At 45.9% G+C, this 26,173-nt stretch overlaps 1 protein-coding gene across 7 annotated transcripts in view; it reads left to right on the top strand.

Annotated features, from left to right (window-relative positions):
- LOC110500179 (signal peptide, CUB and EGF-like domain-containing protein 1) overlaps window positions 1-26,173 on the top strand; it is a 126,711-nt gene that overhangs the window by 29,143 nt on the left and 71,395 nt on the right. For all 7 annotated transcript variants that reach the window (XM_036957537.1, XM_036957536.1, XM_036957534.1 and 4 more), the window contains exon 4: window positions 4,267-4,401. In XM_036957537.1, the coding sequence (XP_036813432.1) occupies window positions 4,267-4,401 (135 nt within the window). The remainder of the gene's footprint in view (window positions 1-4,266; window positions 4,402-26,173) is intronic.

The raw sequence follows: 26,173 nt of genomic DNA, 5'->3' as shown, positions 1-26,173 counted from the left end.
TCTGGTCTGGGTGTATTAAGGTCTGGTCTGGGTGTCTACGGTCTGGTCTGGGTTTATTAAGGTCTGGTCTGGGTGTATTAAGGTCTGGTCCGGGTGTATTAAGGTTTGGTCTGGGTGTATTACGGTCTGGTCTGGGTGTATTGAGGTCTGGTCTGTGTGTATTATGGTCTGGTCTGGGTGTATTGAGGTCTGGTCCGGGTGTATTAAGGTCTGGTCTGGGTGTATTAAGGTCTGGTCTGGGTGTATTAAGGTCTGGTCTGGGTGTATTAAGGTCTGGTCTGGGTGTATTAAGGTCTGGTCTGGGTGTATTAAGGTCTGGTCTGGGTGTATTAAGGTCTGCTCTGGGTGTATTAAGGTCTGGTCTGGGTGTATTAAGGTCTGGTCTGGGTGTATTGAGGTCTGGTCTGGGTGTATTAAGGTCTGGTCTGGGTGTATTAAGGTCTGGTCCGGGTGTATTAAGGTCTGGTCTGGGTGTATTACGGTCTGGTCTGGGTGTATTAAGGTCTGGTCTGGGTGTATTACGGTCTGGTTTGGGTGTATTAAGGTCTGGTTTGGGTGTATTAAGGTCTGGTCTGGGTGTATTAAGGTCTGGTCCGGGTGTATTAAGGTCTGGTCTGGGTGTATTATGGTCTGGTCTGGGTGTATTGAGGTCTGGGTGTATTGAGGTCTGGTCCGGGTGTATAAAGGTCTGGTCTGGGTGTATTACGGTCTGGTCTGGGTGTATTAAGGGCTGGTCTGGGTGTATTAAGGTCTGGTCTGGGTGTATTAAGGGCTGGTCTGGGTGTATTAAGGTCTGGTCTGGGTGTATTACGGTCTGGTCTGGGTGTATTAAGGTCTGGTCTGGGTGTCTAAGGTCTGGTCTGGGTTTATTAAGGTCTGGTCTGGGTGTATTAAGGTCTGGTCTGGGTGTATTGAGGTCTGGTCTGGGTGTATTAAGGGCTGGTCTGGATGTATTGAGGTCTGGTCTGGGTGTATTACGGTCTGGTCTGGGTGTATTACGGTCTGGTCTGGGTGTATTAAGGTCTGGTCTGGGTGTATTAAGGTCTGGTCTAGGTGTATTAAGGTCTGGTCCGGGTGTATTAAGGTCTGGTCTGGGTGTATTAAGGTCTGGTCTAGGTGTATTAAGGTCTGGTCCGGGTGTATTAAGGTCTGGTCTGGGTGTATTAAGGTCTGGTCTGGGTGTATTAAGGTCTGGTCTGGGTGTATTAAGGTCTGGTCTGGGTGTTTAAGTTCTGGTCTGGGTGTATTAAGGTCTGGTCCGGGTGTATTACGGTCTGGTCTGGGTTTATTACGGTCTGGTCTGGGTGTCTAAGGTCTGGTCTGGGTGTATTAAGGTCTGGTCTGGGTGTTTAAGTTCTGGTCTGGGTGTATTAAGGTCTGGTCCGGGTGTATTAAGGTTTGGTCTGGGTGTATTAAGGTCTGGTCTGGGTGTTTAAGTTCTGGTCTGGGTGTATTAAGGTCTGGTCCGGGTGTATTACGGTCTGGTCTGGGTTTATTACGGTCTGGTCTGGGTTTATTACGGTCTGGTCTGGGTGTATTAAGGTCTGGTCTGGGTGTATTAAGGTCTGGTCTGGGTGTATTAAGGTCTGGTCTGGGTGTATTAAGGTCTGGTCTGGGTGTATCAAGGTCTGGTCTGGGTGTATTAAGGTCTGGTCTGGGTGTATTAAGGTCTGGTCTGGGTTTATTACGGTCTGGTCTGGGTGTATTACGGTCTGGTCTGGGTGTATTAAGGTCTGGTCTGGGTGTATTGAGGTCTGGTCTGGGTGTATTAAGGGCTGGTCTGGATGTATTGAGGTCTGGTCTGGGTGTATTAAGGTCTGGTCTGGGTGTATTATGGTCTGGTCTGGGTGTATTGAGGTCTGGTCTGGGTGTATTGAGGTCTGGTCTGGGTGTATTATGGTCTGGTCTGGGTGTATTAAGGTCTGGTCTGGGTGTATTAAGGTCTGGTCTGGGTGTATTAAGGTCTGGTCTGGGTGTATTAAGGTCTGGTCTGGGTGTATTAAGGTCTGGTCAGCCTGGTATGAAGACCATCCTACATGCCACTCAGAGCTGTAAAGCTCTCTGACTTTCTCAGTGCCATCAAAATATACACAACCTCTAACCTCTGTCTCCACAGACAGACAGACAGGCCGTGGTACACACAGACAGCAAGCTCTCTTGATTTCCTTGACAAACAGGCCCTGATCACCCCTGAACACTCATGATTTGGGGCAGGAGTTTTACATAACCCTGTGACCTGACAAGGACAGGAGTTTTACATGACCAGATGACCTGACCAGGACAGGAGTTTTACATGACCAGGTGACCTGACCAGGACAGGAGTTTTACATGACCAGGTGACCCGACCAGGACAGGAGTTTTACATGACCAGGTGACCCGACCAGGACAAAGGAAGGACCTTAGTTCTGATGACCGTGGGGTTGAGGGCGCTGAGGAGGCCATGTCATGTGCAAAGACAGGTTGACAGACAGACAGACAGACAGACAGACAGACAGACAGACAGACAGACAGACAGACAGACAGACAGACAGACAGACAGACAGACAGACAGACAGACAGACAGACAGACAGACAGACAGACAGGTGACACTGTGCAGTCAGTCCAGTACTGTATGTCCCCTCCCTGGCACCAGGAGCAGTGTAGTGTACTGTAGCTCCCTGGACTGGAGTTCTGAAAGTAAACCAGGGTTCAGGTCTTGTTTGAGACCCTTTCACCCTGATCTTGGTCGTTTATGAGAGGGAGAGACAGGCAGACAGAGACAGACGGCCCGTCCGGGTGGTTGCTCCATCTCAGATCAGAGAGAAGCAGACAGACCTGACTAGATGAGATTAGAGAGACAGAGTCTCCCGGCTCCACGCTGCCGTAGCGCTTAGCACTGTCTGCCCAACCAGAGCCTTTTCCTCTCATTTCCTCTCATAAAGACCTGCACTCTAATCACAAGGGGAAATGGTTACGCCGCTCCTCTTTCATTTCACTTAGCCGTTTGTGATGGATGACGGATGGAGCCAATTACTGTCCTCCACTACCACCGAGTGCCGGGGTTAAATAAACACGGGCCAGTTGTTGCACTGGAGTAAGTGGAAGAGTTTTGGTCCACGTCTGACATGGCACCCTATTCCCAGGTCAAAAGTAGTGCACTGTGTAGGTAATAAGGTTGGTATTTAGACCACCTGTCAGATGTGTTTGTAAGGAGGATGGAACAGAGGTTGTGGCCAGACAGACAGACAGTGTTGTTCTGAACTGTGGGTCCAGTTCTCCGTCTCCTCTGTGACATCATCAGTGTGCGTGTGTCCGTGCCGCCTGGCTACCGGCTCGAAACACACAAACACATCTGAACAACCACCAGACTAAACACAGCACGCACTGCCTTGTGCTTAATCACGGACCAGTTAACGCACACATGGAGGCACACACTCACTGTCTGTCTGTCTGTCTGTCTGTCTGTCTGTCTGTCTGTCTGTCTGTCTGTCTGTCTGTCTGTCTGTCTGTCTGTCTGTCTGTCTGTCTGTCTGTCTGTCTGTCTGTCTGTCTGTCTGTCTGTCTGTCTGTCTGTCTGTCTGTCTGTCTGTCTGTCTGTCTGTCTGTTAGTCTACAGTAGCAGCCCAGCCCTGTTTGATCCCTGTTAATCTCATTGGAGGATGTTATAGGTTTCTAACTAACACTCCCTCTAATGCCCCACTGGTGATTTACTGGGCTTTCAACAGCACAACAGGGCTCCATAAACACACACTCACACCAGCTGTTACATGCTCTCTCTCTCTCTCTCTCTCTCTCTCTCTCTCTCTCTCTCTCTCTCTCTCTCTCTCTCTCTCTCTCTCTCTCTCTCTCTCTCTCTCTCTCTCTCAGGAATAGCAGCAGCCTATAGGTGTTCCAAAGGAGTCTCCACGCCTGTTTCCATATCTCTCTCTCTCTCTCTCTCTCTCGTATTCAATACCTTTGACTCAGTCTTACTGTACCAGGCAGTGGCTAAAAAGAGCCTTGCTCAGCTCTGCTCTGTCCTGTCTGGGTAGTGTCCACAGGCTAGCATTCTTGCCTCTGGTGTCATCCCCACATCTCCTCACCCTCACCAGACTTCAGAAAGAAGAAAGAGAAGGACAATCTTTCCTCAATAAACACAGGCACAAATGCCTACCTGGTCTACGACTGAGAGGCTTGGGACTTGTTTGTCAAGCCAAGCAAGCATCCCGCCCTTAAGGAAGTCTATGACTTTGCCTGACTGGTAGTTTTCTCTCCCCCCGCTCTCTCTCTCTCTCTCTCTCTCTCAGACGTGGATGAGTGCATGGACAACAACGGAGGATGCCAGCAGGTGTGTGTGAACACCATGGGAAGCTACGAGTGTATGTGCAAGCAAGGCTTCTTCCTCAGCGACAACCAGCATACCTGCATCCACCGCTCCGACGGTGAGTGGACAAGTGTGTGTATGTGGTCTGTGTGTGTGTGTGTGTGGTCTGTGTGTGTGTGTGTGTGTGGTCTGTGTGTGTGTGTGTGTGTGTAGAGACTGGACATGAGTGTGTGGCACTTTCTTAGTTCTTTTCCATTGTCTATGTGTCTCTGTGCTCATCTGGGTGGTCTCAGTCAGCTCTCTCCAGCCTTTTTCTCTCAAACCATCACAACTGATATGTAGCATTAGTACTTCTCCTAATTGGCATTTCCCCTGGACATGACCCGTGACATCGCTACAAAATGCGGGTTAGAGGTTGGGGGGGGTCAAATGCGAAGACGTCCGCTAGGGTTGCAAAGGGTCGGAAACTTTCTGGTAAATTTCTGAAGTTAAGCCCTGGAATTTGGGGAATTTTGCTTAAATTTGTCAACAAAAGTTAACTTATAACAGTAAACCTTTTTTTTGTGGGATAGACAAGGCAATTCTAGGTCTTGGGTCATATTTTGGTTAAACTATCCCTAATTCAATGGAATTGCGACCCTCTGCATGCACAGTGCATTCTTCCATCACATATGCAGTGCACTCTTCTGGTTCTCAAGATCTTGCTCACTAATGAGATGCTATTGAGCCCACACTACTACACAGTCTGAGCCAAGGACTACATGCTTTCTGGTAAGTTTTGATTACATTACTGGGTGGGGTGAATATATTTTATATGACATACATTCTTTTTTTAAACTAGTAAATAGTAGCCTACAGCAAAGTGTGTTTAAATAATTTCAAACTTGTTAACAATTTCTGCTAGTTAGTTTTTGCTACTTTGTGGGTTTTAGCTTGCTTGAGCCTGCTAACTGAGGAATGTTAATTCACCTGTTTCCATACATGTTTCATTTTAAAAAGGTTATTTATTTTTATTTTTTTTTACAAATGAGTTGTTTAATCTAACTGCTTAACTATTTATCAGTACATGGAATTGTATTTGGGTTTTATTTACTTCTTTTTTTCTCATCTTTACAGGAAACTTCCATGGGCACTATCTGATGCTTGGAGACATTTCACTGCAGCTAATGTAGAAGGAAAAGCTGTGTACATTTTGCCAAATCATATGTGAAGAATGCAACAAAGATGCAGAATCATCTGGTCAAGTGCATAAAGTTCCCTCAGCGCTTACAACAAGCAACCTCTGACAAAAGTCCCTCTACTTCTATTCGAGGTGAAAATGATGAATCTGACAGACGCCTTAATGATAGCAACAGCTCATGGTCCTCCTGGAATCAGAAGTTAGTTTGACTCAATGGAGGAACGTAGTCAGAGAAATGCTGATGAATGTCTTGCTCGAGCTGTGTATGCAACTGGTTCACCTCTGATGCTCACAGGCAATGTGTATAGGAAGACATTTCTGAATGTTCTTCACCCAGCAAACACCCCTCCAACCAAGTGAAGGTCAAGCAAATCATAGAGAAGCAGACTGTAATGCAATCACCTCTGATGGGTGGTCGAAGGTACGTGAGCAAGGAATAATTAACTACATCATCTCCACCCCTCAACCAGTATTTTACAAGAACACAAACACAAGGGACAACAGACACACCAGTCTCTACATTGCAGATGAGCTGAATATAGTCATCAATGACCTTGGACCACAGAAGGTATTTGCAATGATGAAAGACAATGCTGCGAACATGAAGGCTGCTTGGTCTAAAGTGGAGGAGTCCTACCCTCACATCACACCCATTGGCTGTGCTGCTCATGCATTGAATCTGCTCCTCAAGGACATCATGGCACTGAAGACAATGGATACACTCAACAAGAGAGCCAATGAAATGATTAGGTATGTAAAGGGTCATTAAGTTATAGCCGCAATCTACCTCACCAAGCAAAGTGAGAAGAATAAGAGCACCACATTGAAGCTGCCCAGCAACACCCACTGGGGTGGTGTTGTCATCATGTTTGACAGTCTCCTGGAGGGGGACTTCTCTCCAAGAAGTGGCCATATCACAATCTGCCGATATGGACATCCCCATCAAGAGGATCCTCCTGGATTATGTATTTTGGGAGAGAGTGGTAAGCAGCCTGAAACCTATAGCAGTAGCCATTGCACGGATTGAGGGAGCGAATACCATACTGTCTGATGTTCAGACTCTGCTTGCAGATGTAAGAGAAGAAATCCATGCTGCCCTGCCCACTTCACTGTTGCTCCAAGCAGAGGAAACTGCAGTTCTGAAATATATCAAAAAGCATGAAGACTTCTGCCTGAAGCCCATACACGCCACAGCATACATGTTGGACCCCAAGTTTGCAGGCAAGAGGATCCTGTCTGGTGCAGAGATCAACAAGGCATATGGTGTCATCACTACCGTGTCTCGCCACCTTGGCCTGGATGAGGGCAAGGTTCTTGGCAGTCTGGCAATGTACACTTCCAAGCAAGGGCTTTGGGACGGAGATGCAATATGGCAGTCGTGCCAACATATCTCATCAGCCACCTGGTGGAAGGGACTTTGTGGATCTGAGGCTCTTTCCCCTGTTGCCTCCATCATCTCCAAATCCCACCAACATCAGCCTCAGAGCGCAACTGGTCTTTGTTTGGGAACACACACACCAAAGCACGCAACAGGCTGACCAATACAAGGGTTGAAATATTGGTGGCCATCCGGGCAAATTTGAGGCATTTGAGCCTGACAACGAGCCGTCCTCAACAAGGTTGGAAAGTGACAGTGAAGATGAGGCCTCAGAGCCTGTTCAAGAGGTGGACATTGAGGAGATCCAGGGAGAAGACATGGATGCCTGAGAGGAAGACAACCAAAGCTTTAGTTTCTAGGCTTTTTACAGATGTATGTTGAAAGCGTTTCTGGGAGATGCGATGGATCATTGGGGATCATTCAATATTCCCTTTCTTTAGTTGTTCAGTGAAATCGTCCCATTGAGAGTCAACTCATTTATTTGAAGTTCAATTCATAACTACACTACCGGTCAAAAGTTTGAGAACACCTACTCATTCAAGGGTTTTTCTTTATTTTTACTATTTTCTACATCGTAGAATAATACTGAAGACATCAAAACGATGAAATAACACATACTGTATGGAATCATGTAGTAACCAAAAATGTTTTAAACATGAAAATAGCCACCCTTTGCCACTCTTGGTATTCTCTCAACCAGCTTCACCTGGAATGCTTTTCCAACAGTCTTGAAGGAGTTCCCACATATGTTGAGCACTTGTTGGCTGCTTTTCCTTCACTCTGCGTTCCAACCCATCCCAAACTATCTCAATTGGGTTGAGGTCAGGTGATTGTGGAGTCCAGATTATCTGATGCAGCACTCCATCACTCTCCTTCTTGGTAAAATAGCCCTTACACAGTCTGGAGGTGTGTTGGGTCATTGTCCAAATGAAAAACAAATTATAGTCCCACTAAGCCAAACCCAGATGGGATGGCGTATTGCTGCAGAATGCTGTGGTAGCCATGCTGGTTAAGTGTGCCTTGAATTCTAAATAAATCACTGACAGTGTCACCAGCAAAGCAACCCCCCACCATCACACCTCCTTCTCCATGCTTTACGTTGGGAAATACACATGCAGAGATCATCCGTTCACCCACACCGCATCTTACAAAGACACGGCGGTTGGAACCAAAAATCTCCAAAGGACACATTTCCACCGGTCTAATGTCCATTGCTTATGTTTCTTGGCCCAAGCAGGTCTCTTCTTATTATTGGTGTCCTTTAGTAGTGGTTTCTTTGCAGCAATTCAACCATGAAGGCCTGACTCATACAGTCTCCTCTGAACAGTTGATGTTGAGATGTGTTTGTTACTTGAACTCTGTGAAGCATTTATTTGGGCTGCAATTTCTGAGGTGCAGTTAACTCTAATGAACTTATCCTCTGCAGCAGAGGTAACTGCAACAGAGGTAACTCTGGGTCTTCATTTCCTGTGGTGGTCCTCATGAGAGCCAGTTTCATCATAGAGCTTGATGGTTTTTGCAACACAAAAACTTTCAAAGTTCTTGAAATGTTCCATATTGACTGCCCTTCATGTCTTAAAATAATGATGGACTGTCGTTTCTCTTTGCTTACTTGAGCATAGTTCTTGCCATAATATGGACTTGGTCTTTTACCAACTAGGCAAGTCAGTTAAGAACAAATTATTATTTTCAATGACGGCCTAGGAACAGTGGGTTAACTGCCTTTTCAGGGGCAGCTGGTTGAAGCTGGTTGAGGGAATGCCAAGAGTGTGCAAAGCTGTCATCAAGGCAAAGGATGGCTCATTGAAGAATCTCAAATATAAAATATATTTTATTTTGTTTAACACTTTTTTGGTTAGTACATGATTCCATATGTGTTATTTCCTAGTTTTGATGTCTTCACTATTATTAATGTTGAAAATAGTACAAATAAAGAAAAACCCTTGAATGAGTAGGTGTCCTAAAACTTCTATTGGAAGGATTTAATCGTTTGCACTTATGTCTACTTATGATAAGGCCAAATGTTTATGTTTCTGTCTCCATATGATATGGTAAATATATCCAATTCAAAAACATCTACATTTAAATGGTATTCATATTAATTAGCATATATTCCTGTTAATTCCCATATATTTCTGTTAATTCCCATATATTCCTGTTAATTCCCACGGAAAGTTTCCACCACTGAATATTCCCCGAAATGTCCACCATTCCCCAAAATGTCCACCATGCCTCGCCTTTGTGCAGTGACCATTAACCTTGGAACGCGGCGAGGAGTGGGCGGGATGCGTGACTTCTGACGCATGTTTCTCGTCCGTGTGATCCTCCTACGGCTGGTTGCGGTTTCATCCATAACCTCGCTGGCGCTCTGGCTTCCCCGACCCATTCCGCCTGTCAGACTTCATGTATGGTCTCAGTCTGGATCAGTGAGGGTCTGAGAGGTGACGGGGGGGGGGGGGGGGGGAGAGGCAGAGTGAACATCCTCCTCCACACTGAGGAATCACAGCACATTCCTCCAAAAATACACAGTTCAACAAATAGACCAACACACACACACACACACACCAGCAGCAGCAGCAGCACTGTAATTGAGGAGTTCAGAGAGATGTGAAAGGACCCTCATCCATCATCTCTGTGATGTCACTATCGGACACTTCAGGAATGTGGAGAGGGGTGAGTGACTGAGGGGGTGAAGGAGGGTGAGGGGCAATCAGATGACCTCTCTCTCGTGCTCTCTCTCTTTCTCTAGCTCGTTCTATGGTCTTGGATTAGTAGGGCAGTGTGAGCAGGGAAGCAGGGCTGTTGGGGCACACAGTCAGAGGGAATTCAGACGAGCTGAAGAAAGAGTGAAAGAGACACAGAAATAGAAACATTCCATGTTTGCTCTCTGGAATACCCACGAACCTGGATGTGAATATCCCCCTTTCCTCTCATACTCTCTCTCTCTTTCTCTCTCTCTTTCACGCTCCGTTCTGTCCCTCTCTCTCTCTCTACCAGGCACCCTTCTATCCCCTCTCTTTCCACCAACTCTGTCTCTCTCAGTCTCTCCTCTCCTGTCCTCTCTATATCTCTCTATTTTTGTTTTACATCAAAGCCATTCCTCAGTTAACGTGTAATTAGTTGGCCTGTCAGAGATGCTGGGGGTAAACAGCCCCTAAAGCAGCCTGGTGTATTCCTCCAGCCCAGCTCTACCCACTCTTGACCAGCCCCAGTCCAGTCACAGCCTGCCCCTGTGGCCCTCAATCGGACGCTTGTCTCCCTGCTCCTCCCAGACGGGAATAGCAGCAGCTTCTAGGTGTTCCAGAGGAGTCTCCACGCCTGTTTCCATCTCTCTCTCTCCATCTCTCTCTCTCTCTCCATCTCTCTCTCTCTCTCCCTCTGTGTGTGTATATATATGCAGTATGTATCTCTACATTTACATTGCATTTGAGTAATTAAAAAAAAATATTAAAACAACAGCAATACAATAAAATACAATTCAAAGACGATACGAATGGCCATTCCACCGTGGGTGCTCTGGTCAGTGGGTGCGCTCATCCCGTCCCGCCCTGAGACCCTGGCAAGGCAAAGCCCCCCGCGCCCCAGCCCAAGGGGACTTTCCAAGGGTGGGAAGGACCAAACCCCGGCCGACGCCCGGGCGGGCATGGAAGCGAGTGCACCCAGAACCATCAGGACCGGTACACAGACCAGTTACAGTGTGAAACCAAAACCCAAAACATACAGTGCCTTGCGAAAGTATTCGGCCCCCTTGAACTTTGCGACCTTTTGCCACATTTCAGGCTTCAAACATAAAGATATAAAACTGTATTTTTTTGTGAAGAATCAACAACAAGTGGGACACAATCATGAAGTGGAATGACATTTATTGGATATTTAAAACTTTTTTAACAAATCAAAAACTGAAAAATTGGGCGTGCAAAATTATTCAGCCCCCTTAAGTTAATACTTTGTAGCGCCACCTTTTGCTGCGATTACAGCTGTAAGTCGCTTGGGGTATGTCTCTATCAGTTTTGCACATCGAGAGACTGACATTTTTTCCCATTCCTCCTTGCAAAACAGCTCGAGCTCAGTGAGGTTGGATGGAGAGCACTTGTGAACAGCTGTTTTCAGTTCTTTCCACAGATTCTCAATTGGATTCAGGTCTGGACTTTGACTTGGCCATTCTAACACCAGGATATGTTTATTTTTGAACCATTCCATTGTAGATTTTGCTTTATGTTTTGGATCATTGTCTTGTTGGAAGACAAATCTCCGTCCCAGTCTCAGGTCTTTTGCAGACTCCATCAGGTTTTCTTCCAGAATGGTCCTGTATTTGGCTCCATCCATCTTCCCATCAATTTTAACCATATTCCCTGTCCCTGCTGAAGAAAAGCAGGCCCAAACCATGATGCTGCCACCACCATGTTTGACAGTGGGGATGGTGTGTTCAGCTGTGTTGCTTTTACGCCAAACATAACGTTTTGCATTGTTGCCAAAAAGTTCAATTTTGGTTTCATCTGACCAGAGCACCTTCTTCCACATGTTTGGTGTGTCTCCCAGGTGGCTTGTGGCAAACCTTAAACAACACTTTTTATGGATATCTTTAAGAAATGGCTTTCTTCTTGCCACTCTTCCATAAAGGCCAGATTTGTGCAATATATGACTGATTGTTGTCCTATGGACAGAGTCTCCCACCTCAGCTGTAGATCTCTGCAGTTCATCCAGAGTGATCATGGGCCTCTTGGCTGCATCTCTGATCAGTCTTCTCCTTGTATGAGCTGAAAGTTTAGAGGGACGGCCAGGTCTTGGTAGATTTGCAGTGGTCTGATACTCCTTCCATTTCAATATTATCGCTTGCACAGTGCTCCTTGGGATGTTTAAAGCTTGGGAAATCTTTTTGTATCCAAATCCGGCTTTAAACTTCTTCACAACAGTATCTCGGACCTGCCTGGTGTGTTCCTTGTTCTTCATGATGCTCTCTGCGCTTTTAACGGACCTCTGAGACTATCACAGTGCAGGTGCATTTATACGGAGACTTGATTACACACAGGTGGATTGTATTTATCATCATTAGTCATTTAGGTCAACATTGGATCATTCAGAGATCCTCACTGAACTTCTGGAGAGAGTTTGCTGCACTGAAAGTAAAGGGGCCGAATAATTTTGCACGCCCAATTTTTCAGTTTTTTATTTGTTAAAAAAGTTTGAAATATCCAATAAATGTCGTTCCACTTCATGATTGTGTCCCACTTGTTGTTGATTCTTCACAAAAAAATACAGTTTTATATCTTTATGTTTGAAGCCTGAAATGTGGCAAAAGGTCACAAAGTTCAAGGGGGCCGAATACTTTCGCAAGGCACTGTAAATAACAAAACGCAAAACACAATAATCACCCCCCCTCGCACCTGATTGGAGGACCTCAAGCATTTATACTGTGCATGTATTTATTCCATTACTCATTCATTCCATCCTTCAGACAGATCAACCCATTTTTTCTAGTAAATCATCATTCTACTATTCCTCTTCTATTACATCCCTCCATTCTACCATGGTGTCTCACTAGGAACCTCCCCATCATGCTACCGTGGGGTCTCACTAGGAACCTCCCCATCATTCTACCGTGGGGTCTCACTAGGAACCTCCCCATCATGCTACCGTGGGGTCTCACTAGGGACCTCCCCATCATTCTACCGTGGTGTCTCACTAGGAACCTCCCCATCATTCTACCGTGGTGTCTCACTAGGAATCTCCCCATCATTCTACCGTGGGGTCTCACTAGGAATCTCCCCATCATTCTACCGTGGGGTCTCACTAGGAGCCTCCCCATCAGTATACCTTGGGGTCTCACTATGAACCTCCCCATCATTCTACCATGGTGTCTCACTAGGAACGTCCCCATCATTCTACCATGGGGTCTCATTAGGAACCTCCCCATCATTCTATCATGGTGTCTCACTAGGAACGTCCCCATCATTCTACCATGGGGTCTCACTTGGACCTTCCCCATCATTCTACCGTGGTGTCTCACTAGGAACCTCCCCATCATTCTACCATGGGGTCTCATTAGGAACCTCCCCATCATTCTACCATGGGGTCTCACTTGGAACTTCCCCATCATTCTACTGTGGTGTCTCACTAGGAACCTCCCCATCAGTATACCTTGGGGTCTCACTATGAACCTCCCCATCATTCTACCATGGTGTCTCACTAGGAACGTCCCCATCATTCTACCATGGGGTCTCATTAGGAACCTCCCCATCATTCTACCATGGTGTCTTACTAGGAACTTCCCCATCATTCTACCATGGGGTCTCACTAGGGACCTCCCCATCATTCTACCGTGGTGTCTCACTAGGGACCTCCCCATCATTCTACCGTGGTGTCTCACTAGGAACCTCCCCATCATTCTACCGTGGGGTCTCACTAGGAACCTCCCCATCATTCTACCGCGGGGTCTCACTAGGAACCTCCCCATCATTCTACCGTGGGGTCTCACTAGGAATCTCCCCATCATTCTACCGTGTGGTCTCACTAGGAACCTCCCCATCATTCTACCGTGGGGTCTCACTAGGAACCTCCCCATCATTCTACCGTGGGGTCTCACTAGGAACCTCCCCATCATTCTACCGTGGTGTCTCACTAGGAACCTCCCCATCATTCTACCGTGGGGTCTCACTAGGAACCTCCCCATCATTCTACCGTGGGGTCTCACTAGGAGCCTCCCCATCAGTATACCTTGGGGTCTCACTATGAACCTCCCCATCATTCTACCATGGTGTCTCACTAGGAACGTCCCCATCATTCTACCATGGGGTCTCATTAGGAACCTCCCCATCATTCTACCATGGTGTCTTACTAGGAACATCCCCATCATTCTACCATGGGGTCTCACTTGGAACTTCCCCATTATTCTACCGTGGTGTCTCACTAGGAACCTCCCCATCATTCTACCGTGGTGTCTCACTAGGAACCTCTCCATCATTCTACCGTGGTGTCTCACTAGGAATCTCCCCATCATTCTACCGTGGTGTCTCACTAGGAACCTCCCCATCATTCTACCATGGGGTCTCACTAGGAACCTCCCCATCATTCTACCATGGTGTCTCACTAGGGACCTCCCCATCATTCTACCATGGGGTCTCACTAGGAACCTCCCCATCATTCTACCATGGGGTCTCACTAGGAACCTCCCCATCATTCTACCATGGGGTCTCACTTGGAACTTCCCCATCATTCTACCATGGTGTCTCACTAGGAACCTCCCCATCATTCTACCATGGTGTCTCACTAGGGACCTCCCCATCATTCTACCGTGGTATCTCACTAGGAATCTCCCCATCATTCTACCATGGGGTCTCACTAGGAATCTCTCTCTCTCTGTGTGAGGACAGACTGGACAGAGATTGTGCCCCTTCCCTCTTCCCCCCCACTGCCCAGTCATGTCAAACCTGGTCCCATATTATCCCAGAGATAACCTGGTCACACTCCAAGATCTGTCTGATGAACTGAGGTAGTGTACAGTATCAACCCACACTACACAGAAGGACACAGTGTGTAGGAATCATCTCAGACACATGAACGTGCTCACAGACTGGCACGTACAGCGGGACTGGCACACAAACATACATTATACCTTGATTAATATACACGGGTATGTGTGTAATGCACATATGCCTCACACATGCAGTTGCACACACACACCGACTGGCCTTGATAAACACATAAACACACACTCTGTGAGTAACCATCTCCTTCCTCACTAATATTATATTAGGTTCATGTGGAGGCGTCCCCTAATCCTGAATGAATTTAGGCACGACCCGTTGCTGTCACTCAGCACCCGCCCCTATCCCTGCCCATGAAGGGTTTACCTAATCCAGCCACCTCTCAGCAGTTCCGCAGGTACCCACCACACCACACACCTTTCTGGACACCTGTTCCTCTGTTGAGGGGAGGGCACTCCATCCCGCATGTAGTGCCTGCAGATGAGCCATATATATTCCGTTTATAACTCCCCTTTAATGCTTCTACAGATGATTTAATATCTGTCTGATATGGCACCCTGCTCCTTAAATAGTGCACTACTTGTGACGTAATATTAGCCTGGATTTAACCCAGGCTATTGGGTTGGATGCATAGTATGTTTCCGAAAGGGCTTCCTATTCCCAAGTGCACTACTTTTGACCAGAGCCCCGTTCAAAAGCTGTGCAATATATTGAGAATAGGGTGCCATTTTGGACACTATGTGTAGATGTTGAATCCAGGCTGATGATAGTGTATGAGGTCTTCAGAGGAGCTGGAGGTGCCTCTCATTAATTTATGCAGCCGCATGCGGTTTATGGTTACAATGACAGAAGACACTTCACCGGTTACCGCCTGTTACCGAGGCGGCTGGGCGGGTGCCTGTCTCTGAAATTGTAGCCAGAGTTTTAGAGAATTTATTCTGTCATTGTTGAGGAAATACACACACATACCTCCCTTTCACTCTCTTTTACATGCACGCGCACACACACGCACACAGTCTTGCGCGGCTAACCTTGTGGTGACATACAATTCAGTGCCATTCAAAATTCTATTTTCCCTAATCCTAACCCTAACCTGTATCCTAAACCGAACCCTAACCTTAACCCAAAAACCTAACCTTTAACCATGAACCTAACCCTAGCTCTTAACCCTAAAACGAACCCCCTATCTCCTAACCCTAAACCTAATTCTAACCCTAACACTAATTCTAACCTTAACCTTAAACTCCCTAGAAATAGTATTTGACCTTATAGGGACCAACAAAATGTCCCCAGTTGATCAAATATTTGTTCATTTACTATTCTTGTGTGGACTTTTGGTCTCCACAAGTATAGTTAAACACGTCCACACACACACACACACACACACACACACACATCTGCTATTGTTTGTTCCATTGCGATGGGCTACTGTGTGTTTCCCAGTCTTGACAAACACCTTGGCCCTCCAGGCCTTCTCTGTATTTTAGAACACTGTAAACAGTGGGACGACTCTGTTGTTCATTTGAAGTGCTTTTACTGACTGGAATGACAGAACATTTCGCTTTGGGTCGTTCAACCTATTCTATTAAATTGGTCTGAAATCAAATAACAAATTCAACAGATCAATGGGATTTTTTGAATTGAAAGAAAGCTTCTAAATTGCTTTCAACACCTCATGCACATGCACATTGAATGGAGCTGGGGGCAATGTAGCGGCAGAAGCCTATCAGAAGATTTGGAGGCGTGGCTTATTAGGGGCGTAGCTTTTACGGAGTTCTTTTTGCCCATCCATGAGAGTGAATGTCATTGAGTGTCATGTCTTTAATTAAGTGTTGAAAGCAGTAAGTTGCAACTTGAAATATAGGTGTGGTAATAATTGGTTAAAACAGTTTTAATTGAGTCACACCGTTGGTTTCAACAAATGTAGTATTTTTCAATTGAGAAAACGTAATTTTTGGGGTTGATCCAAAGAGTACTTGTTTACAGTGTAGAGGTGTTTACTAACTGCTGCTTTCCACTCCCTAATGTCCCTCACCCACCATTATCAAGCATAGTGTGAAAACTACCCGACCAGGCAGTAACTGAACATGACAGATAACTTAATTGAGGAAACTAGCTGCGCATAAATCAGTTGAGGAAATTCTGTCTTCTCTCAAGTGATCTTATTTTGATCCAAGTCATACAGACAAACAGCCAATTGACTTGAGATGTAATCCAGAGTTTGTCGTTTAAACATACAGCATATAGACAACACATTCATTAGGAACTGGTATTTGTGATGAATGAGTTGTAGAACAGTGTAGAAACAGTGGTGTATATGCCTGTATATGTTCAGTAAGAGGCCCCCAGCCACCCAGCGTGCCCCGGAGGAGATATAGAGTTACAAAGTGAACCGTAACACTTCTCTATTTCAGTAAAATATGGCAGTAGATGTCCCCACATGTTGTGAATATAATATGCTTGTAAATTCTTCTTCCAACTCAACTCCATTCCTTGGCAATTTGGTGCGAGTAGTAAATTGGGAATTTGAGTTGGTGCCCACCCCGACAGTGCTCAGAGCCTGGCCATGGAAACCAATCAGAATCCTCTTATTAAAAAAAAAGGTACTTTCCTCCTGCCTGAGGAACTTCATACCCATCACAGAGAAAGAGAGACACATTGAAGGGAGAGAGAAACACATTATAAAGTAATTGTACCATACACAACAGGGGACCCATGTCTGAGTGTGTGCATGCTTAGCCCTACAGTGGAAACATGACATGTTGGCAGTGTCGGGAGTTAGTCGACAACCCCTGTCTGCTGTCATGACGTTTGTTTCGGATGGTTGGAAAATCATTAATCGGCGGTTGTGGTGTGTGTGTGTGTGTCTGCGTGTGTGTCTGCGTGTGTGTCTGTGTCTGTGTGTCTGCGTGTGTGTCTGTATGTGTGTGTGTCTGTGTCTGTGTCTGCGTGTGTGTCTGTGTCTGTGTGTGTGTGTGCCGTCGTGGGTCTCTCGGAGCGTCGGGTGAGAAAATATAGGCTCTGTGTGATTTTGTGGCTTCGCGGGGCAGATGAAATGACCTGTCCACGGCTCCTGAGAGGACTATATATAAAGGCAGGGACTACTAGCTTATCGCTGAGGGATGGCGGGGGACCGGAGGTGTATAGGGACACTGTCTTATTAGTTTGTTGCTTGGTTGGTTGGTTGGTTGGTTAGTTAGTTCCGTCATTTGTTTGTTCACTCACTTATTCACTCACTCATTCACTCACTCATTCACAACCTTTATATCACTGGTGGAGATCAAGTTAGGAACTGTATGGTGCCATTGGAGCAACTGCGTTACACTGTGGCTCAATAGGTCTTTATTGACCTTGTCACTGTTGTTGGTGCCCCACAACACTGATAATGTCACCTACAGTAGAAAGATAGCAGGTTAGCTAACAGCAGTCAGGCATACTGTAGTTCAGTGGTCACCAACCAGTCGCTCGCGATCTTCAAGGCATTCCTAGTCGATCACCAAATACTTCTGTAGAAAAGCGTGCGCTCCTTTTTTTTGTTGCGCTGTTGGCTGAAGGTGCACTTCAAATCAAACTTTATTTGTCACTAGCGCCGAATACAACAAGTGTTGACCTTACAGAGAAATGCTTACTTAGTTCAGGAAGAGTTAAGAAAATATTTACCGAATAAACTAAAGTAAAAAATAATAAGAAGTAACACAATAAAATAACAATAACGAGGCTATATACAGGGGGTACCGGTACCGAGGCAGTGTGCTGGGGTACAGGTTAGAGGTAATTTGTACATGTAGGTGGGGGTGAAGTGACTATGCATAGATAATAAACAGCGAGTGGCAGCAGTGTACACATCAAATGGGGGGGGTCAATGTAAATAATCTGGTGGCCATTTTATGAATTGTTCAGCAGTCTTATGGCTTGGGGGTAGAAGCTGTTGAGGAGCCTTTTGGTCCTAGACTTGGCGCTCTCGTACTGCTTGCTGTGCGGTAGCAGAGAAAACAGTCTATGACTTGGGTGACTGGAGTCTCTGACAATTTTATGGGCTTTCCTCTGACACCACCTATTTATTATATAGGTCCTATATAGGACAGGAAGCTTGGCCCCAGGGATGTACTGGGCCGTACGCACTAGCCTCTGGAGCACCTTACGGTCAGATGCCGAGCAGTTGCCATACCAGGCAGTGATGCAACCGGTCAGGATGCTCTCGATGGTGCAGCTTTAAAACCTTTTGAGGATCTGGGGACCCATGCCAAATCCTTTTAGTCTCCTGAGGGGGAAAAGGTTTTGTCGTGCCATCTTCACAACTGTCTTGGTATGTTTGGACCATGATAGATCGTTGGTGATGTGGACAGCAAGGAACTTGAAACTCTCGACCCGCTCTACTACAGCCCTGTTGATGTTAATGGGGGCCTGTTCTGCCCGCCTTTTCCTGTAGACCACGATCAGCTCCTATGTCTTTTTCACATTGAGGGAGAGGTTGTTGTCCTGGCACCACACTGCCAGTTCTCTGACCTCCTCCCTATAGGCTGTCTCGTCGTTGTCGGTGATCAGGTCTACCACTGTTGTGTCGTCAACTTAATGATGGTGTTGTGTCGTGTTTGGCCACGCAGTCGTGGGTGATCAGTGAGTACAGGAGGGGACTAAGCACACCCCTGAGGGGCCCTAGTGTTGAGGATCATCGTGGCAGACGTGTTGTTGCCTACCCTTACCACATGGAGGCGGCCCGTCAGGAAGTCCAGGATCCAGTTGCAGAGGGAGGTGTTTAGCCCCAGTGTCCTTAGTTTAGTGATGAGCTTCGCTGGCACTATGGTGTTAAACGCTGAGCTGTAGTCAATGAACAGCATTCTCACATAGGTGTTCATTTTGTCCTGGTTTGAAGGTGCAGTGTGGAATGCGATTGATTTTCAATTGTCTGAAAAGACAACCTCCACCTACCTGGGAGATTTATGTCTGTTTACGCTTTTATTCAGCATTGTCACACTGTTGTGTGCTTCTCTGTACTTGCTCTCGCGCTGCAGCTGCAATGAATTAGTAGCCAAGTTTATCGATAGCCCTGTGTTTTTTATTATTATTAGCAGCTCGTTGTGCCTATTTTGATATCGAGGAATATTTCACTTTCTCTGGTCATAGAAACAACATACATTTGTGCATGTGGCAGATGCAGAGCGACTCAAGTTTCACCATCAGGTGGAAGGTGTCCCCTCTCTCTGGTCAGTCTCAGGAAAGAAAGGAGAGAGCAGGGACCTTGAGAGGCGGACCTTCCGCTGAGTTTCCCTCCTTCTGCTGAGACTAATGCCATGTTCAAAACAACTGGGAACTCGGGAACTATGACATCTCCTTCTTCAGTTCGTTCAAGACAACTGGGAACTGACTGGGAATATATTTTTCATATTTTGAAAGGTCATCTTTCTAGAGCTAAAACTTTCTGACCTGAAGATCACTGATGTCATAATTTTACCTCGTTTTTTCCCCGACTTCTCAGTTGTTGTGAAAGCACCCTGACCATCAGATACCGGTACCATGAGTCCAGTAAATAAAAAAATCCAATTATTTGCTAATTATTTCAATTTGTGCTGTGCTGTGCCTCGCAAATGCTACACCAACTGATCTATTTTGATACCAAAGCTCCATTTTCTAAATATAATATGATTTGAGAAGAATCAAATCAAATCAAATGTATTTATATAGCTATTCTTACATCAGTTGATATCTCAAAGTGCTGTACAGAAACCCAGCCTAAAACCCCAAACAGCAAGCAATGCAGGTGTAGAACCACGGTGGCTAGGAAAAACTCTCTAGAAAGGCCAAAACCTAGGAAGTAACCTAGAGAGGAACCAGGTTATGAGGGGTGGCCAGTCCTCTTCTGGCTGTGCCGGGTGGAGATTACAACAGAACATGGCCAAGATGTTCAAATGTTCATAAATGACCAGCATGGTCAAATAATAATAATCACAGTAGTTGTTGAGGGTGCAACAAGTCAGCACCTCAGGAGTAAATGTCAGTTGGCTTTTCATAGACGATCATTGAGAGTATCTCTACCACTCCTGCTGTCTCTAGAGAGTTGAAGACAGCAGGTCTGGGACAGGTAGCACGTCCGGTGAACAGGTCAGGGTTCCATAGCCGCAGGCAGAACAGTTGAAATTGGAGCAGCAGCACGGCCAGGTGGACTGGGAACAGCAAGGAGTCATCATGCCAGGTAGTCCTGAGGCATGGTCCTAGGGCTCAGGTCCTCCGAGAGAGAGAAAGGATGAAAGAAAGAGAGAAAGAGAGAATTAGAGAGAGCAGACTTAAATTCACACAGGACACCAGATAAAACAGGAGAAATACTCCAGATATAACAAACTGACCCTAGCCCCCCGACACAAACTACTGCAGCATAAATACTGGAGGCTGAGACAGGAGGGTTCAGGAGACACTGTGGCCCCATCCGATGATAACCCCGGACAGGGCCAAACAGTCAGGATATAACCCCACCCACTTTGCCAAAGCACAGCCCCCGACCACTAGAGGGATATCTTCAACCACCAACTTACCATCCTGAGACAAGGCCGAGTATAGCCCACAAAGATCTCCGCCATGGCACAACCCAAGGGTGGCGCCAAACCAGACAGGAAGATCACGTCAGTGACTCAACCCACTCAAGTAACGCACCATGGATACATTTTTCTGCATCATCTTTGCACAGAAAATTTCAGATTTTTGCAACGTTACGTAGATGGAAAAGAGCTGTCCTTGAAACAGTCTTGATATGTTCGTCAAAAGAGAGATCAGGATGCAGAGTAACGCCAAAGTCCTTCACAATTTTATTTGAGACGACTGTACAACCATCAAGATTAATTGTCAGATTCAACAGAAGATATCTTTGTTTCTTGGCACCTAGAACAAGCATCTTTGTTTTGTCTGAGTTTAAAAGTAGAAAGTTTGCAGCCATCCACTTCCTTATGTCTGAAACACAGGCTTCTAGCGAGGGCAATTTTGGGGCTTCACCATGTTTCATTGAAATGTACAGCTGTGTGTCATATGCATAGCAGTGCAAGTTAACATTATGTTTTCAAATGACATCCCCAAGAGGTAAAATATATAAAATATATAGTGAAAACAATAGTGGTCCTAAAACGGAACCTTGAGGAACACTGAAATGTACAGTTGATTTGTCAGAGGACAAACCATTCACAGAGACAAACTGATATTTTCCGACAGGTAAGATCTAAACCAGGTCAGAACTTGTCCGTGTAGACCAATTTGGGTTTCCAATCTCTCCAAAGGAATGTGGTGATCGATGGTATCAAAATCAGTACTAACGTCTAGGAGCACGAGGACAGATGCAGAGCCTCGGTCTGACGCCATTAAAAGGTAATTTACCACTTTCACAAGTGCAGTCTCAGTGCTATGATGCGGTCTAAAACCAGACTGAAACATTTCGTATACAGTGTTTCTCTTCAGGAAGGCAGTGAGTTGCTGCGCAACAGCTTTTTCTAAAATGTTTGAGAGAAATGGAAGATTCGATATAGGCCGATAGTTTTTTATATTTTCTGGGTCAAGGTTTGGCTTTTTCAAGAAAGGCTTTATTACTGCCACTTTTAGTGAGTTTGGTACACATACTGTACGGTGGATAGAGAGCCGTTTATTATGTTCAACATAGGAGGGCCAAGCACAGGAAGCAGCTCTTTCAGTAGTTTATTTGGAATAGGGTCCAGTGTGCAGCTTGAAGGTTTAGAGGCCATGATTATTTTCATCATTGTGTCAAGAGATATAGTACTAAAACACTGAGTGTCTCCCTTGATCCTAGGTCCTGGCAGAGGTTTTGCAGACTCAGGACAACTGAGCTTTGGAGGAATACGCAGATTTAAAGAGGAGTCCGTAATTTGCTTTCTATTGATCATGATCTCTTTCTCAAAGAAAATATTTTTAGTTAGCTTTGCGACGGTATCAAAAATAAATTTTGGGTTCTTATTTTCCTCAAGTAAGTTGGAAAAATAAGATGATTGAGCAGCAGTGAGGGCTCTTCGATACTGCACGGTACTGTCTTTCCAAGCTAGTTGGAAGACTTCCAGTTTGGTGTGGCGCCATTTCCGTTCCAATTTTCTGGAAGCTTGCTTCAGAGCTCGGGTATTTTCTGTATACCAGGGAGCTAGTTTCTAATGACATGGTTTTAGTTTTTAGGTGTGCAGCTGCATCTAGGTTATTGCGCAAGGTTGAATTGAGTTCCTCAGTTAGGTGGTTAACTGATTTTTGTCCTCTGACGTCCTTGGGTAGGCAGAGGGTGTCTGGAAGGGCATCAAGGAATCGTTGGGTTGTCTGAGAATTTATAGCACGACTTTTGATGCTCCTTGTTGGGGTCTGAGCAGATTATTTGTTGCGATTGCAAACGTAATAAAAGGGTGGTCCGATAGTCCAGGAATATGAGGAACAAAAATTAAATCCACAACGTTTATTCCATGTGACAAAACTAGGTCCAGAGTATGACTGGGGCAGTGAGTAGGTCCAGAGACATGGAGAAGAACAATATTGTCAGGGCAGACATATAGCCAATATGTTGTGATAATGTATCTGGCCTACTGCACAAACCTCATTCCTACACAACTCTTTCTATTAGGTTAATGTTACATTTTTTAAGGCAGGTTTAATACTAATCTGAGCGGTAGATCTCGGCTTGCTTTTTGACTGCGAAAGTGGTCTTGACTCAGAAAAAGCTGGTGACCACTGCTGTAGTTATTAACACAGGACAGCTTTTGTTTGGTCCAGTCCACAACTGGAATTCCCCAGGTAGTCTCGAGGCTTTCTGCCTTCCTCATGTGTTGAAGAAGAGGGGGACTTTATTCTGCCCTGTGTTGGGGGATTGGGGTGGAGGGAGAGTTGGGGGATTGGGGTGGAGGGAGAGTTGGGGGATTGGGGTGGAGGGAGAGTTGGGGGACTGGGATGGAGGGAGAGTTGGGGGATTGGGGTGGAGGGAGAGTTGGGGGATTGGGGTGGAGGGAGAGTTGGGGGACTGGGATGGAGGGAGAGTTGGGGGATTGGGGTGGAGGGAGAGTTGGGCGATTGGGGTTGAGGGAGAGTTGGGGGATATGGGTGGAGGGAGAGTTGGGGGATTTGGGTGTAGGGAGAGTTAGGGGATTGCGATGGAGGGAGAGTTGGGGGATTGGGATGGAGGGAGAGTTGGGGGATTGGGGTTGAGGGAGAGTTTGGGGATTGGGATGGAGGGAGAGTTGGGCGATTGGGGTGGAGGGAGAGTTGTGGGATTTGGATGGAGGGAGGGAGAGTTGGGGGATTGGGAGGGAGGGAGAGTTGGGGGATTGGGATGGAGGGAACGGGGGAATGGAGAAAAGGGAAAAATAAACACAGGAGACAAACACAGTTGAGTCGACCAATGGAAGTGTGTTTATTTGAAGTTGTGTGAGGAGAGGAAGCAGACAGAGGGAGGCTGCTGTTGCTGTGCTCACACGCACACACATACACACGCACACACACACTCTCTCTCTCTTTATGACAGAGGAATTCTCACTTTAAACAAACAAAGGCAGGAAATCGGAGGTGAAGGGAACTCTTAAATGACGGCCCCAAGGGTCCTGCTGAACTCTCTTAACTAGTGGGAACACTTCTATCTGACTACTGTCATCATCAATTAGTTCCTATAGTATCAAACCGTATATAGACTTCACTTACACCTAAACACACTTAAATTTGTCTCCCTTTCAATGCCTGTAAATTACTGTAGGAAAATTGTGTGTGTGTATGTGTCTCCTCTTTCTGAATCCCTCAGTTTGCTCTGTCAGATAAGTGGTCCTGGGAGTGCAGTCATTGAGAATAATCTAGGATCGAGAGGGGGCAGTGTTTGTACTTTGTATTACCCCCCCAACACACACACACACACACACACACAAACACACATACTCTAGCAAACATCCTGGTGGGACAGTGGGATCCTGGAAGCTGCTGTGTGAGTGTGTGTGTGTGTGTGTGTGTGTGTGTGTGTGTGTGTGTGCGTTTGCGTTTGCGGTATGGGGGTGGGGAGCGGTATGGGGGTTGGGGGAGCGGAGTTTGGGGTTGAATGGTGTGGGAGGAGTGTCCTGGTCCTGGTGTGACAGAGAGGCGGGTATGTCAGTCACTCCGACAGACAGGTCAGGCCGAGCTCTCTGTCTTCTTAGGCTGGAGGCAAATATTGAGGCTAAGATTTGGGGACGAGACTCCCAAGTTTATGTCTGTGAACTTGGTATGAGATCAGTTCAGAGTGAGTTTAGTTTCCTGTGTGATGATGCGTCTGTCTGTGGGTGTGGGTGTGTTCTTTCACGTGTGTGGGGGTTTTCTTCATTGTGTAAGGTTCTAGGAAATAAAGACAGGGTGAGTGGCTGGAGAAAGATTGGGATAAGATGTCTCTGAAAGCACACTTAGACCAGAGTTGTTCTCATTCAATCACACGTTTGACAGTGTCTTTTGTCCCACATTGAGTCAATGGGAAAACGCTTCAGTGTTTTCAGGCTACAGGGTTTTCCTGAGTCCCGCCTGGTTTTGTATGGCTGCAGACCTTTCCTTGAACTGCACTGAATACAAGGATAATCTGTCCAGGCGGATCTCAATGTTTTCACACACACACACACACACACACACACACACACACACACACACGGACATCAGAGCGGGGTCGAGGTGCTGAAAGTGACTGGGCACATTCTAACACCCTGGCCACACGCTGCCTCAAACACAAACTCTTCCTCCATTTTAGAAATACTTTGTTTAAATATTATTCCAGTCTGTGTAAAGGCTTTGACAATGACCTCTAATGATTTGGTTGTGAGTTTCTCTCTTTCTCTCTCCCCCCTTTCTCTTTCATTTGTTTTTCTCTCTTTCTCTCCCTCTCTTTCTCTCTCTCTCGCTCTCTTTCTCTCTTTCTCTCTCTCTGGGGGTAAATATGAGTTATTTACTTCGGAAGACTGTCCATTTGACATTTTTACTCTTCTGCCATGTTCGCTGTATTTTTAGGCCAGAGTTTGTCTTTGGTGAGTCAAAATGTTTTACGAGTGTGAGTGTGACTGACCCGGTGTGTGTGTGTGGAGTTAATTACAACCGTCAGAGCTACAGAGGAATGGACACCGCAACATCTCCATACTGTCCACACACACACACACACACACACACACACACACACACACACACACACACACACACACACACACACACACACACACACACACTTCTTGTAATTCAAATAATCCAGGTTAGGGAAGGTTCCTGACCCAAATGGCAGTTACAACTGTAGCCTGATTCCAGATCTGTTTGTGCTGTCTTGCCAACTTCAATGACCATAGGAGCAAGACAGTACAAACAGATTTGGCACCAGGTTAGTAAAGCTCTTGTTCCCTTAACAGAGATGTACAGCTGGACCCTGTTAAATTGAACTGAACAACCAGCTTCCTGCCCTCCTCTCCACCCAGTCACTATCTGGATGTAAACTTAGTTTCACTAATGCAACAGCATAGGAGAGGCCCTATGTTACTGGCGGTGCCAATTGGTCCTTTAACAGTTTTTTTCAATTGTTTAAGCACAATTTTGAAAACAGGTCCCGGTTTGTCAAAACACTACACACAATTAGCACCACCCTACACCAAAGTAGCACAACACTTCAGATCATTTGCATAATGGAACACTTTTGTCAAAACTATACACGACTTCATAAAAATAATATTTTGTTACCATACGAAACACACACATTTCATATGACTTCAATCTTTTTGAACCCGTTACACACTGCTGTTGCTAACCTAAAGCACTTTTAGCAAGTCTAAGTGTCAGTGACTATGGTACTGTAAATGAAGTACACAGAGAAAGTGCAACTATACAAACACTACACAAGACCAAT

The sequence above is a fragment of the Oncorhynchus mykiss genome, chromosome 21 (genome assembly GCF_013265735.2).
Source record: "Oncorhynchus mykiss isolate Arlee chromosome 21, USDA_OmykA_1.1, whole genome shotgun sequence".
Classification (NCBI taxonomy): Eukaryota; Metazoa; Chordata; class Actinopteri; order Salmoniformes; family Salmonidae; genus Oncorhynchus; species Oncorhynchus mykiss.
This window is presented reverse-complemented; position numbering and strand designations above follow the sequence as displayed.